Source organism: Plectropomus leopardus, chromosome 3, assembly GCF_008729295.1.
Source record: "Plectropomus leopardus isolate mb chromosome 3, YSFRI_Pleo_2.0, whole genome shotgun sequence".
In the NCBI taxonomy this organism is placed as follows: Eukaryota; Metazoa; Chordata; class Actinopteri; order Perciformes; family Serranidae; genus Plectropomus; species Plectropomus leopardus.
The window spans coordinates 13,595,401-13,610,528 of NC_056465.1; the positions used below are offsets into that span (position 1 = coordinate 13,595,401).

Sequence of the window (15,128 nt, forward strand, 5' to 3'; positions counted from 1 at the left end):
ACAGAGCAACATCATCATTCATTTGAAGTTGTGACGTATAGCAATCAAATGTTTACTGTCGTTTAGCTCCATTTGGACGCCAATAACTCTGAAGGGAAATATCAGTCTTTGTTTGCCATGCTTAAATGCTCCTCTGTGTTCACCAGATAGTTGCCAACTGTGTCTAACAGCTGTTGAACAGGTGAGATACAGTGGGTTTTTAGAACTTTTTTTCAGAAAAAAACTGCCTGTTGCAGCTGAAAATAACACAATGACAGCAGTATGTTTGAACTTAAAACAGTTAGGTTAAAACCAGACAGCTAAACAATAAATCCAAACTCACTTTAAAGCAATAAACCCTGTGGATACAGGTTATAATTCTGATGCCAACCGGACTAGTCCTCATATTGATGAAATGTCCTCACTACTGTAATGTAAAATTGATAACTGTCCTCACAAAGATAGCAATACAAGTCCACACACCATTCAAATAAAAAGTGTGTCTAAAAATGTATTTATTCTGTGTCTCCTGTATTTGTGTCTGTGCCATGAGTTTGAGTGTACAGCAGACAGCATTGGCTGAACTGGTGAGCAGACTCAGATCCCAGTATCACACCAAGAAATCAAACAGGAAAAATATTCAAAAGCAAAAGACACTGTGCAAACACACTCACATGTACAGTGCTGATATCTTCACCCCTGCTTGTACACACACATACTCACACACTGCCTCTCACTGGTGTAGATGTGTACATGCACACAGTTAATGTACAGACATGGATATGCAGCTGTTTGAAATCAAATGTGATGAGAGGGAAAGGTGCGGTTTGCTGTTATCATTGAGTGAGCTGCTTTAATACATCATTCTGTTTGTGTGTGTGCGTGCGTGCGTGCATGCGTGCGTGTCTGAAGGACCAGTTCAATTGTGTTTGAACACTGTTAATGAGCTTGATGACAAAATGGTCTGGACTACAATGTTAGAGCTGAAGACAGATGGTGAAAACAGTGAAAGTCGTCACGTACGCGAGTTCATGAGTAAAGGATGAGACTGACGAGAGGCAGGGAGGGGGGAGGAGGAGGAGGAGGAGTGAATTACCAGAACAAGTAAAACTGGTGGCAGGAAGATGTTCAAGCCAGATATAAATCGGATAAAAAAGACCCACTCTTCATGCAGCCCTTCAGAAGTCAGACACATAGCAGGATGTTTCTCTGAGCTCTTACCTGGGAGACAAACTCTGGTGATCGGAGGTTGAGTAGTTGCTGCAGGAGACCTCCTGAAAGGAAAAGGAGTCCAAAAAAAAGAATGATGTTAGAAAGATGGTGCATAATAATAAAAAAGCTGTACATTTTCACCTTTAAACAGTTTACCGAATAATGAACATCATTTTCTCACAATAAGGCAAAAAGCTTTACATGTCAGACATATTGTTTAAAGGAAGAATTCCACATTTTTTTTATAATTCATCAAGAGTTAGATGAGAAGATTGATACCATTTTCATATCTGTATGATAAAAATGAAGCTGCTGGTTAGCTTAGCTTATCAGAAAGACTGAAAAAAGGCAGCCTGGTTGTATTCGAAAGTAAGTTCTTAATAAGTACATCTGAAGTCCACAAACTGACATTTAAATAGATTAAACAAACAACATATAAGCCAACATATTAAATGCTGAGCTTTAGAGATGCTGTAGGCAAAAATAACAATAAAACGAAACATTTAAAAAATATGCCTGAGGAGCAGGGCTAGCTGCTCAGCTAAGCTCACTGGCTGCTGCCTGTGGTATTATATGAAACCAGCTGCCTGATGTGTGTATCCCATGTGAAACCAAAAATCACAAGTTATTTCAATTACAACGGGCATGCTATGCTGGTGGCATATATCATGAGACATTATATAATGTAACTATTTTAAGCTAAAACATAATGTTGTTTTTTTTCTTCTTTTGTTGCATAAACCTAGGCCTAGGAAGTAGGCCTAAAAACAAAGGTTTTTTTGGCTACGTTGTAAGTTTATTTTTGAAAAGACTATGAATTTAACAAGCAGAACCTGTACATTACATGTGAAAGGTAGAAGGTAACTAGCACATCATATTTTGACTTAACGGGTCACTGACCAAATTCACCCCCAAAAGTTAGGGGTGAAACCAGTCCTCAAAGAGAGATCAGACATATATATCAATATGCCATCAGGTGCCTTTTATTAGTTTTGTTTTTCTGGTATTTTTCTGGTTATAGAGCCCGATGGTAGTTTAGGCAGGCATATTTGCTGTTTCATTGTCCACTGTTATGTCTTTGTCCTATCACTGAGACTATTGTAGGCAGTCCTTACAAACATTTAATTTTCATTCTACCTGTATACAGACACTGAGCTCAGCATCCTCACTTCTTTCAGTAATGTTATAGTTAAGATAAAAAGGTGACGTCTCGAAGGAAAAAAAGACTGGAGGATCTGACTTAGTGTGTGTATGTGTGCGTGTGTGAGTGTGTGTGAGAGTGATAGCTGGAGAGCCATCAGCTACCAGTGTATTGATACATTTTCTTTCAACGGAGTAATTGATAAACTACCTGTGCATAGCCATGTTGGACCGTGCCTGTATATACTTGTGTATGCGTGTTTTAGTCTCTACATTTGTCTAAGTGTGGGTGTCAGAGCAGAATGTAGGTCAGTCAGGCTCCAGTTATTCAATACAGCAAACCGAGGGTTAATAAATTCTGTAGAGGAGGAGCACGCTCTTAGCATCTGTAGGAACTGATACAGACACACATGCACGCACACAGACACACATGCACACACGCACACACAAGCCTGAAGAATAAATGAAAAGGTGCCCTAAATACATATTTCCAGTGTATCTGCAGTCTCACCTCCACGGGGAGGTGTAAAGCTGAATGTTGCAGCAGTTAAAAAATAATTGCTTAAAGGATTTGTCGATGAAATTATCAGTGGATCATCAGGAAATTAATCAGCAGCTCTTTTAGTAATAAACAATAATCAAAGTAATTTTTCAAGCAAAAGTAGCAAACATTTATCTGTTTAAAAATTATTATCTTTGGGTTTTAAACAGCTGATGCACAAATCAATCAATTTGAAGATGAACTTTTTGGAAATGGTAACATGTTTTTTTCATTATTTTGTGACTGTTTATATACCAAAGCATTAACAGAGTAATTTAGAAAATAATCAGCAGATTGATTGATAATGATTATCACTAGGTGCAGCAGGAGTAAACCCACAGAAATTGTGGCCTTTATTTAATTAACTACAGGATGTACCTTCATCAAAATAATTCTAGTTATACTCAAAACTTTATGATGCAAACCACTGACAAACATGTTAGAAACTTATTTCTATAAAATTTTTAACTCACAGAATGAAAAGTTGATATAATTATACCTACCACACTGTGGGCATTGAGCTGAATAAAGTCACGTTACATTTAAAGCTCAATAATGTTTTGACTACTCAATACAATATGCCTTTAATTGACGCAGTATGGAACCAACATTGCTGCTTTACAGAACACTATATAAATATGTGATAAATAAAAGCTGCAACCATTTACATCATTAAACATGCAGCTCTTATATTACATTCTAGTTTTCCACATTTTCAGACATTTGAAAGTAAAGTAAGTAGAGTCAAACCATACCATTTTGTTTTCTGTGTGTTTATGTCATGTCAAGATTTTTCCATTTTATTTCCAAGTTATAGGCCTATACTTCGTTATTTGTGAGACATTAATATGCTTCGCTGGCTACTTAAGCAATGTAGAATGAATGCAGTGAGGACAACAAAGACCAACTCTTTATATCAGAAAATATTCTTTAATTTCTCAAGAGACAAAAAAGGAGAGATGCATCTAAAATTAGTAATTAATTATTTTTGGCATTAATAGAATATTGACTGATATTCAGTTTGTTATTAAATCACCACTTTAACATGTTTCAGACTCCACTGATGGAAATCTGTGGTTGTGTGCTCAACTGTGAGGGCAGGAAATAGCTGTGATGTTTGTTTAAAGCTCAAGATGGCCATCTTGTGGTCAAATGATGGAACAGCAGTCTGATTATATTAATGGCTAAATATTCTTTGACTTATAGGGGATAATAAAAGATTTGAAGTAGCTAAATTTTCTGTATTTTCACTCCCACAAGATTTACTGCTTAATGTTTATTTTTGCTTGATTTTATTTTCATTTTGCACTCTGCCACAAGAGACTCTAGAAAATGAATCCCAAGAGAGTCTAAGTGGACTCCAATTTGATTTGTAGCAGTCCTTTATGGGCCCCATGATGGCCTATAATAAAATATAAAGATCATATTTTACTCTCAAGTGCCTCCCTAAGAGTCTGTCAGAAGTATTATAGTATTATAATGTCAGAGTCAAAGCAGGTCGCTGAAATAACCACAAAAACAGCTGAAAAAAAAAAGAAAAGAAAAAAACGTAAATTGATGGCTACAATCCATCAGCACTTACTTGCTTGAGGCACACTGGACATTGGTCAGTACGGTGAAGTTATTCCTCACACTTCGAAGGCTTGCCAGAACCTAGAAAGGCAAACGAAGAGATAATCATTAGGATCCTTTTCATACCATGTTTTTTTAAATCCTTTGTATTTTGTCTTGACAGTGAGGTTATTTTATATCTGTGTAATTGGAGCACAGAAATTAATCTGGAATCACATAGAGTTCTTTTAAAAATGATGCATTTATACATTTCATGTTTTTTTGGGTTTTTTTGACACTGATATTTTTACATTTAGCTTAATCAGTGTTTGCAGCTGTACTCCACTGCTTAATAAGAATTAGTGTTGATTTCAGGGGTGACAGAAAAACATGTATTTACCTGAGCAAAAGGCGTCACGATCAGGTCATCACCATGTCTGCAAACACAAACACACACACACACACACACACACACACACGCACATGCACGCACACACACACACACACACACACACAAAGAGAGAAGTGGTAAGAAAAAAACTCATCTACAGTTCACACCTGGTGTCAGCTTTGTGCTGTTGCATAAAGCTTATCCACTTAAGTGCTCCCTGCCAGCATGGTCATGGTGGTTAAAAGCAAAGATGTTAAGCAAGGACAATAAGCAATGACTACCGTGACCCAGCCAGCCTCATTACTATAATTAACTGAAAGAGTCCAAAGGGAGAGGAGAATGGGAGGATGGTTATGGGTCAAAAACTGGCGTCATCTGTTCTGATGGAATGCAACCTTGTAAGGCACTTAGCTCTAAAAATGACTGATTTTTTGTAAGCTGAGACAGGGCAAAATGTTGAATTACTCTGTGGGCTTCAAATGATTGTTGTGTTAAAGTATGCAACATCTAGAGTCATAAAGCCAACTCCTTTAACCCACCACACACAATATATCAGGTCTTCCACTGGATGGCAGAGCAACCATGCAGCAGCAGAACCTCGACTGAAGCCTGCCATACATCCAGTAACATAATTTAATGGTGTGTAAAACAGCTCAGGAACTGTGGTTGCAAATCAGTGAAAATCTATTGATTTTGACAAAGTAATGCTGAACTTTGTTAAACTTGATTTCAAGTAGAGCAGGTGATAACTGAATTATTGTCTGTAAAGTATTAACTTTAAACTTTATTGTCCCCCAAGAAAAAATGAGTGTTGCAGCCACATGAAACACATAATGCACAGACTTGAACATGAAACATAATAAAAATACATTAATTTAATTTTAGAAATGCTCAAACGCATGCTAACAACCCAGCACATGTTTTAACAAACGTCGGCATCACTTCAAGTTTATTTGTATTGTAAACTATACTATCAATCATGTTTGTAAGTTGCACAACTGTTTTAAATTAATGATTCCAAGTAAAATTGACTTACAAAATAAGTAGAAGTGAGGACACATCTTAAGCGATGTAATGTAAACAAGTGGAAGATGGTTCATGGTAATGAACATTTTTTCTGATCTTATCAATTTTCTGATCTTAGCAATATATCCTAAATTCTAAATAACGTGATTGATTTTGTATGAAAATATTCTTATCAATATTATGTTTGCACATCCTACATCACACAGCCTTTCTTTTTTTGTTCTTCTCAATAGGTTAATTCATTTATTTTGCTGAGGTCTAGGAAAAAGGACACAAGATTAATAAAATATTATATATTTTTTCTGCATTACTGATTAACAGTACATCTCTACAATCCTTTACATTACTTGTAAAGTTATGTCAATGATATAAGAGCATCTCCTTTAAAGTAAAATTCAAGAAGTACATTTTTTTATATCCACGCGCAGTATCACAAGGGACTTAGTTCAAGGGTACTGAGGCGAGGAGACAAATTCTGGCTCAATTTGTTAACACAAACACTGTCATGACTTCTAACAGAAACATTAGTAAATAAGTGAGTGAGTAACTCAACAAACTGAGTTATTTGTTAAAATGTGTGTCTTAAAAAACATGCAGTTTTTGTTCATCTGGCACCTCATATTTATTTATATTTTTATTTTATTTTATAAATGAATCATGTATGTGGGTTGTTCAAGTTATGCAACAACATTTAACTTTAGAAAAATATTTTTTAAGTTTTCTGTGTTGTTTTCTGTATGTTTAACCATCAGAATAACACAGTGATCAATCTCCAGCACTCAAATAATAATGCTTACAGTCGAATTAGTTTATATTGGGTTTTTTTTTTACCTAACAGGTGGTAATTTTTTGAGCAAAGTTAAACTCTGTGAGTGATCTAGATTCAGCAAGCTAACCTTCTACATATAAACAGTGCATGTGTTTTATATTTACAGTTCAGAGGCGATGGAGGAGTTCCGTGACATGGACTTGGGTGACAGATCATAGTCGCTGTCGGAGCGGTAGAGGAAGGACTCTCGGCGCTGGTTATGACCGGGAAAGTTCGTGTGAAGGACCAGACCAGAGCCAGGGGAGGCCTGGGGGTCCAGAGGGCTGCAGCTGGCAGATGGGCCATTCTCCACATCGAAACTGAAAACAGACATACCCACAGATTTTAAGATGTTAGTTTTGAACTGCAGTTTTTTTTCAGTAGTCTTACACATAGTACAATAGTGTGGAAAGAAATAAAAATAAAAATGTGGATAGGAGAAAACTGGAACTGGATTCAAAATTCAAGACAACATACTATAGGTTTTCTGGTAGCATTAGAAACATGACTGATAAGGTACCATGATAAGGTAATAAGTAAGTAAACAACACTTTGAGATTGCTATGAAACACTCCTTTTATGACCATCAACAAATCATAAAAACAGCATCAAGTCCTTCTTGATTCTCGCTTTTTGTGTTTTGTTTTTATTATTGAGCTCTTAATGGCCAAGCATGATGAAATGGAAGACGCAAATCTTTCACATGTGGACTATCAACATCCCCTTATGAGATGAGCCGCAGTCACTCTTACACATTATTATGTACAGTGAACGATCACATACATGAATGGACTTGACATTACCACGTAAGAAAGGGCAGAGTGACATGCTAGAGTGCACAGTGTTCGTTCACTTATGCAAATTATCGAGGCTTCATCATTTACAGGGCAAAGAAAGTAGATGCAGACCTCATTAAGACATCACCAAAGACGAGGAGAGAAAACAACACTTGAAGGACTTTTTAATGACTGTTGTACATCTTCGCAAGATCAAACAAACTTTGCATGTGGTATATGTTGTATGTACGACATTTCCACTTGAGTTTGCGTTTTTTGCAAGGCGCTCTCTTTTATCACTTTGTTCTGCCTTGATGGACATTACTTCCCCCTCTGTATAGTAAACATGCACCAGCAGAGAGAGTGTTGGTTAAACTACAAACTTTAAGTTCCCCCTCATTTCAAAAGTAGGTTTTGCTCATTGTTGCTTTTTTTAATGTTTGACCTTCACTGTTACTTTCAGGCTTAGTATTACTGGATCTCAGTTCTGCATTTGACGTAGCTGACAACAACATATTACTAGACCAATTGGAAAACTGAGTGCGACTTTCTGACACATACTACACTGGTTTAATTTTAATTTTAAGGATAAGGACTACTTTGCGTCTTCATGCAATAATACATCTGACTGTACAAAAATGACTTCTGTAGTTCCTCAGGGCTCCAGTCTGGGACCTCTTCTGTTTAACATCTACACGGTTACACTGGCTCACATTATGAAAAATAACAAAATATGTCGACAACACATAAATTTACTCACCAGAACACTATGGTCCAATATAAGCTCTGACTGAGTGCATTGAACAGATATACGATTCAATGTCCCACAGTTCTCTTCAAATAAACAAAGACAAAACAAAGATATCTGTTTTTGGAACCAAGGAGTGATTTAGTCAGCGTTCAGCTTCAAATGACAATGTTAAAAACTACCAGAAAAACCATGGCATTTTTATATGAAACACACCTGGAGTGATATTTAAACAAGAGAAAAATAAGTCATTACTGAAAAACTCCTGAAATATTTATTCCTGATGTTTTTCTGACAAAATATCCAGTGTCTGTTGAAAGGTCACTATTATTTTGTTATACTGTGTATTGTTGCTGTATTACTGCTCTCATTCAGCTCCTCTTCTGTTTATTATGACAGTCAGGATGGAAAACGCATCAGTTCATTTATGCGAGAAGACCCACCAGTCAATGTGACGCTCTAGTAAACTGGCTGCTGCTGCACCTTTTATATTATACTGTAATAAGAATTTTTAAATAGGCCTTTATTTTGCTGAACATATACTGTGCATATTACATTTCTCTACACTTTACTGGTTTTTGACCCCAGGGAAAATCAGAAACTGAGAGGAAGGAGAATGCGTGTCTTTTTTAAACAAATGATGGAAATCTGTTCTGAATAAAATAATGACATCTTAACGTGATGTCGTGACACAGACTGTCAGTTCAAAACACTTTCCACAAGGGAGATAAGACAGGAAATAAATGAGACAGACGAACACTAAAAAAGAAAGGGGCTAAAAGTGCACAAACCACAAACTATAAACTTATCAAAAGGAGATTAACACAAAATGAAAACAAGTTACAGAACTTTAAGGTGGTTTTAGAAAACGGGCACAGATTTTGCTCTTATAAGACTGTGGGAGGATGATACAAAGTTGAAGAGCAACAAAAGCGACACAATCACCTTAGTTTTCAGACTAGACCTTGACACAGCCAAAAGTCTCTGCTCTGAAAACCAGAGGCTCCTCCCAATGGCGAGAGAGCATAGCAACGTCTGACCTTGAGACCTTGTGTGTAGAAAATGAAATGGTCAGACTGATCAGGGAATGATGGAAAGAAGCTAAAATTGGTGTGGTGTGTGATCCAAGTCTTGTGTTTGTTGATAGTGTTGGTGCTGAGAACTATACAATAAAACTGGGGGTTTTTTCCATGTCAGAACAGCAAGGCTTATGTTGCATGTAACAGCAGGCTTACATTTTAATTTGTTAAAAAAAAACATCTTTATTTTGAATTATGATTTGGAATCCACAAAGAATAGTGTAAATAGGCTTCCCAAATTGATCAGTGATAAAAACAAAAAAGAAAAAAAGGGTGGGGGGAGCCATCAAATAAAGAAATGCGAGAAAGCTTCTTAATAACAAATACACACACTGAAGAGCACGGCAAAAGCTTGGATCTGCAGCCACTCTGGATTGCAAAGTGTTTCAAGCCTGGTGCTCTTGCTGCCTGAGGAAGAATAACTAATGCTGTCCTTCTTTCAATGAGTTACAATGTGTGACATAGTGTTTGCTATGCAGAATTCCCTGCCCAAATCTCCCAAAAACACATCCAGATGATGTGCTAAATGCCGTAAAACAGAGAATAAACATAGGGCATCAAAGATAAAAAAAAAGTGTGCGTGTCTTATACATGAATACACGTGCATGCCTGCACTATCCACCACACATTGAATGCCTGACTGCTCTGCCCTCAGGTCAATCCACTGGCTTTGTGTGCTGTGATCACGTGCAGAGACAACTAATTCTGTAGCCAGATCAGGCGAGTCTACTCATCCACAACACATACACACATCGCACAACTATCCCAATATTTTTATCCTGTGTTCTATAAAAGCAAGAGCGCTTTACTTTAACTTTGTGGAGAAAGATAGTGCAGTCACCCAACAGAGTCAACCATTTAACCACCAGAATATCAAACAAAATATACCAGTGCCTCATTCCTTTTGTATTTATGTCCCTTAATTTCCTGGTTAACTGACCATCATACGGGTATTAGCGTAATATACACTCAGGGTAGTCCTGTTAAAAACACAGTGTCGTCGTAATACTGTTCTCATTCTTACACGCAGACATCTCATTTACTGCTTACATAATAAAATAGTCATCAGTCCTTCCTGCTGAGGTGGTGGAGCTGTGACAAAGCAACTATCGCAACTTCTTGTTTCATATTGTTGGACTTCTCATCACAGCATAAAGCACATTCATAACGGTACCTTGACTGTAAAAGTCTCACATGACTATAAATACTCTGTCATGAGGATGTGACTCAGCCTTTGTCAGATCACAGAACTACACATGACATGAATAACACGGGGCATATGATGAGCTTCCAGCCTGCCTGAGAGGCCAGGTAGCTGAGAACACACCATATGCAGCGGTAAAAGGTAATTAAGTACATTTACTCTAGAACTGCACTTCAGTACACCAGAGGTACTTGAACTGTACTTGGGTATGTCATTTTTCCATTACTTCTACTCTGATACACTGCAGAAGGAAGTATTGTACTTTTAAGGGTTACTTTACAGATTAAGATCTGACATCAACAACAGCATATAAAGTACATATATGTTTATAAACGTCGATTTTTTCTATTAAATAAATACTTTTACTTTTGACTCGTGAACCATATTTTGCTGATATTATACTTCTGTACTTTTACTGAGGTTTTGAATGTTTAATGTACTTTAGTAAGTGATGCATTGATCTGACTTTTTCAGTTCTCAAACTAATCCTGGACTTTGATATTGGCTGATACTGAGCGGTGATCCGATACCAGTTTATAATCAATGAGCTGTGTACCTCATATGTGGGAGTCACTGGGATCATTTTTTTATGTGTAAAGCAACATCAGTCTTAACTTAAACATTCCTTTCCTAACTTTCTAAAACAAAACCAAACACATAAATATATCAATATAAATTAACTGAATTGCTGGCGTTTTTACACTGGTCTACTTAACAAGACAAAGAAGGGATACCCAAGAATGTAGCCGTCGAAATACAACACAATGACAGATTCTGGGAACAAAGACCGTTCTCCATGAAACGGGGGTGTCCTGGTGATTTAGTGGATTAGTGCATCTGTTGGGGAAACCATTCTCAAGTGCACCATTCTCCCATGCTTTCTTTTTGAAGTTCATGTAAAGAACAACGTCAGCACTTGGATCTCGCAAATGTACTTTATACCTAAACATATACAAATGAGAAATTCAAGTTGCTCAGTCAACCAGAATCATACCGTCTGTTCAGAGTCAGGGTGAGAACAAGGACTGCTGAGGGATCAAGAGGCCAAATGCTTTATTGCAATTATGAGCTTCCTAAGTAGAGGGGAAATTATCAGTCAGCCAGCATGAAAAGGATCAAAGCGTCACTGGATTTCATGACGCACAATTTTTTAAAAGTTTTTACAGGATGGCATGTTGTCTGAATACCTTCAAAAGAACCACTGGGGACACTGATTCCACAGGGAAGGACATTTTCCAACTAGTCATGATCATTATGGTTCTGTATATGGTGACTTGGTTGTGTTTTCGGTGTTACGTTTCACTAAAGCAATCAGGAAGTGCTCCCTCTGACCCTAAAATGATTTGCTAGGATCACACGACATTCCTTTCCCATGATCCAGCTGCATCTGTCTGTCTGATGAGCGGACTGACTGAGTGATGGACTTTGCCGAAAAGATGATAGACTCGGACTGACAGATAAGTAGACAAGTTCTCCCTTTGTTTATTTATTTCATTAAATTTGCAGTATTGACTTTGGGTCAATCCTTCAAAAAAAAAATAAATTCATAAAAACAAAAACAATATGAGATAGGAGGATGACTGTTATCACTAACAGTTTGCCTACAGCTGCTGTTGATTCTCTCATTCTGTCTAGTAAAGGTTCCTCTCTACTGTAGCCCTGTACACAACTTTATCTCACCAGATCTGAAGTTTATTTCAGTGTACAGCTAGAAAACCTCGGTCTGACCTGGGACTATACTGGGTTGTATTCAGTACTAAAAGTTGTACTAAAAGTTAACGCAGAAGCTAAAATGGGTATACATAATCACTACAAAAACCACTAAAGGAATATTTAGACATCACTAAACAGAGACATACAGTAAAATGTACAGTATACCTGCTGTAGTAAGGTGTGTGTGTGTGTGTGTGTGTAGCAAAGTGTCGCAATATTTTTTTAATTTATTTTATTGTCAGTATATACAGTATATGTTAATTACTGATTTTAGTTTAATAAATATAATTTATATTGCAGATATAAATTACACTTTTGGTGGCCTACTAGAAAAAAAAAATCTTTTTTTTTGTGCCACTAGATACATTTTGCCTCAAAAAAAAAAGAAAAAAGAAAATTGATAACTTATTAGATAGATCTTATCAGATTAGATGTTGAAAAGGTTAAAAAAGATAATGATTTGCAACATATATTATTGGAATACTTAGCAAAAAATAAACAAATAAATAAAAAAATCACAAAAAATGTAAAATGGCAATAATATTGTATTGTGGCTTAAGTATTGAAATAATATATCGTGGTGCCTCTGGTGATCCCTATTCAAAGTTAAATCTACATTTGACCAATGTCAGTCTCACCAAAATCTGCATAAACTATTTATTCTTATGAAGGGGCTGTAGCCACTGTGGTAAAGCAGTCACGAGTGACAAAAAACTCAAAAAACGATCGTGTACTTCTTATTAAGTTCTTAAATAATCGCTACATAAATAGGTAAACATATCCATATTCAAGACATCACTGATTACCAGAGACGTAAACTGTACTTGTATTTGCTAAATTTCACATCTAAATTTGACAAAGCAGACATTAGGGTGCCGCATTCTCTCACACTGAATAACATCCAGCCCACATAAACTTTCTTTAAGAGTCTTCATTTGAAATTCTGTGGAAACTGGGATGAGGCAGAAGCTACATGTGGTAGAGCAGCCAAGAGTAACAAAAAAGAGACTAAAGTGAAAACATCCAATGACAGAAAGTTAAGATAGCAAACATGAGTGGAAAGGTTTGGGACAAATAATGCATAATATTTTTGCTGGGAAATGACTCCACTTCCCAGCTCTGAGACAATGGTGCTGTTTCAGGTCACTGTGCCGTCAGACTCATTTACTGGAAGAGTCGGACAACTCAGTATCCTGCGTGTTGATTCATGTGACTGTAGGTGTGGAAGGAGTGATGAACATTTCACACCCTGTGGATGCAGTAATGCTGAGATGGATTCTGAAGCAGGGGTTATAATCTCATATGAAACGATGGTGATATTATGGCAGCAACTAACTAATAAATTATTTGCTTCATTTCCACTGATTATTAATCAAAAATCCCATTGTGTGGACCTAAATATCCTGTGAAAACACAAATACTCAGCCCTACAATATTGTCATCATATCGATATTTAGGTATTTAGTCAAAAAATATTGTGATAATTTGTTTTCTCCATATTGCCCAGCCCTTTGTCATGTATGATAAAGGAAAAGCAGCACATTTTCACTTAAAAGAAGCTGAAACTAACAAATTTCAAAGACAAAAAATAATCAATCATAGTTACGGAGTACTTTTCTGTCAACTAGTAATTGCAGCTTTACAGTTTGCAGCAGTTTTTAGTCTTCTGAGGCAAGTTTAATTCAAGTCTCAATTTTGTCAATTAAGATAAGTGGTAGTCATTTGTGAGGTCCTGGAGGTCCAGCAACTCCTTTCACATCATAACATTGCTTTCACATTGTCATGTGATATATTGTTATTATTAAAAAATCATCATAACCAAGAAAGCAGCAGAATGTTACTGGTCTGAAATTTTATGATTCTTATAAAAACAGAAAATATAACCAGTTAAGTGGCAACAGTAGTTGTTAAATAGTAGTTCATAAGTAGGAGAATTGCAGTTCAAAAATAATCCAGATGTGTATGTTTAGGAGTCTTATAGTACATATACACTCATAGATATATGTTTATTTAAAGCTTAAATGTAGAAGAAGAGGTCAAAAAACATTTAATGGTTAAAACAAATTTAGTATAAAATGAAACATAAAGATATGGTCTGACCTGAAAATTACAAAATCAGTGTCAACTAGGATGTCTTTACTTTACCTAAGCAGTTGAATACAAAATGATCCTCCCTCTGCTCACCTAAGTAAGCTAAAATACAGACAGAGACTACAACTCCCCAGTCTGTGAAGAAGAAACAGATACTTGTCCTTTCAAACAGACGGAGCCGCAGAGTGCTGCAGAGAGAGAGAAAGAGAGAGAGCATTCTCATACTATGAATTAATCTCTTCCTTCCTGTGTGTTATGCTGAGTGGAAACCAGTGACCATTTGTCTGTCGGGTTGTGCAAACAGAGGTGCCATGGTAACACCTCCTGTTTGTCTTAGGGTTAGCCAAGGTTTAAATATTATTTCTTTGCGGGAGTTGGATTTTGTTCTGTTATTGCATGAGTAATTCTACAAATATTAACAATCTTGTGGCGTGAAAAATCAGATAAAAACTCTGTTTCACTACATCATTAGCAGAACTCCTTGTCAAATGTATTTGAGACAAACAGGATTGAAGGAGAAATGGAGAGATGCCGGGGACAAGAAGCGGATCCTAAAAAGACCTTTCTGTCTAACCAGCCGGCTTTGCGAAATGTGCCAAAGCTTTGAAATGCACCCAGAAGCAGAAGAGTGATGAGCTGATTGAGAGATCCCATCAGGCCGAGCAAAAATAGCAGCTGAAATGTTATGCTCCAAAAAATTGCAGTGAGATCTCCCTACAAGAATCTGCAGCACAAGTTTCTAAATATAGCTTAATAACCCGAGCTAGTCTAAACATGCACATGCTGAAGCTGACATTTCCCAACACATAAACTCTACCAGAGCAAAGGTTACAACTCAACAACCAAGACCTCAAAATATCCAAATGATT

At 36.7% G+C, this 15,128-nt stretch overlaps 1 protein-coding gene across 1 annotated transcript in view; it reads right to left on the reverse strand.

Annotated features, from left to right (window-relative positions):
* The window catches only part of pde4ba (phosphodiesterase 4B, cAMP-specific a), an 85,591-nt gene that overhangs the window by 62,163 nt on the left and 8,300 nt on the right, over positions 1–15,128 (reverse strand). Inside the window, 4 exon segments of the mRNA XM_042514813.1 lie at positions 1,201–1,253; positions 4,455–4,525; positions 4,824–4,860; positions 6,774–6,968. Coding sequence (XP_042370747.1) covers positions 1,201–1,253; positions 4,455–4,525; positions 4,824–4,860; positions 6,774–6,968 — 356 coding nt within the window.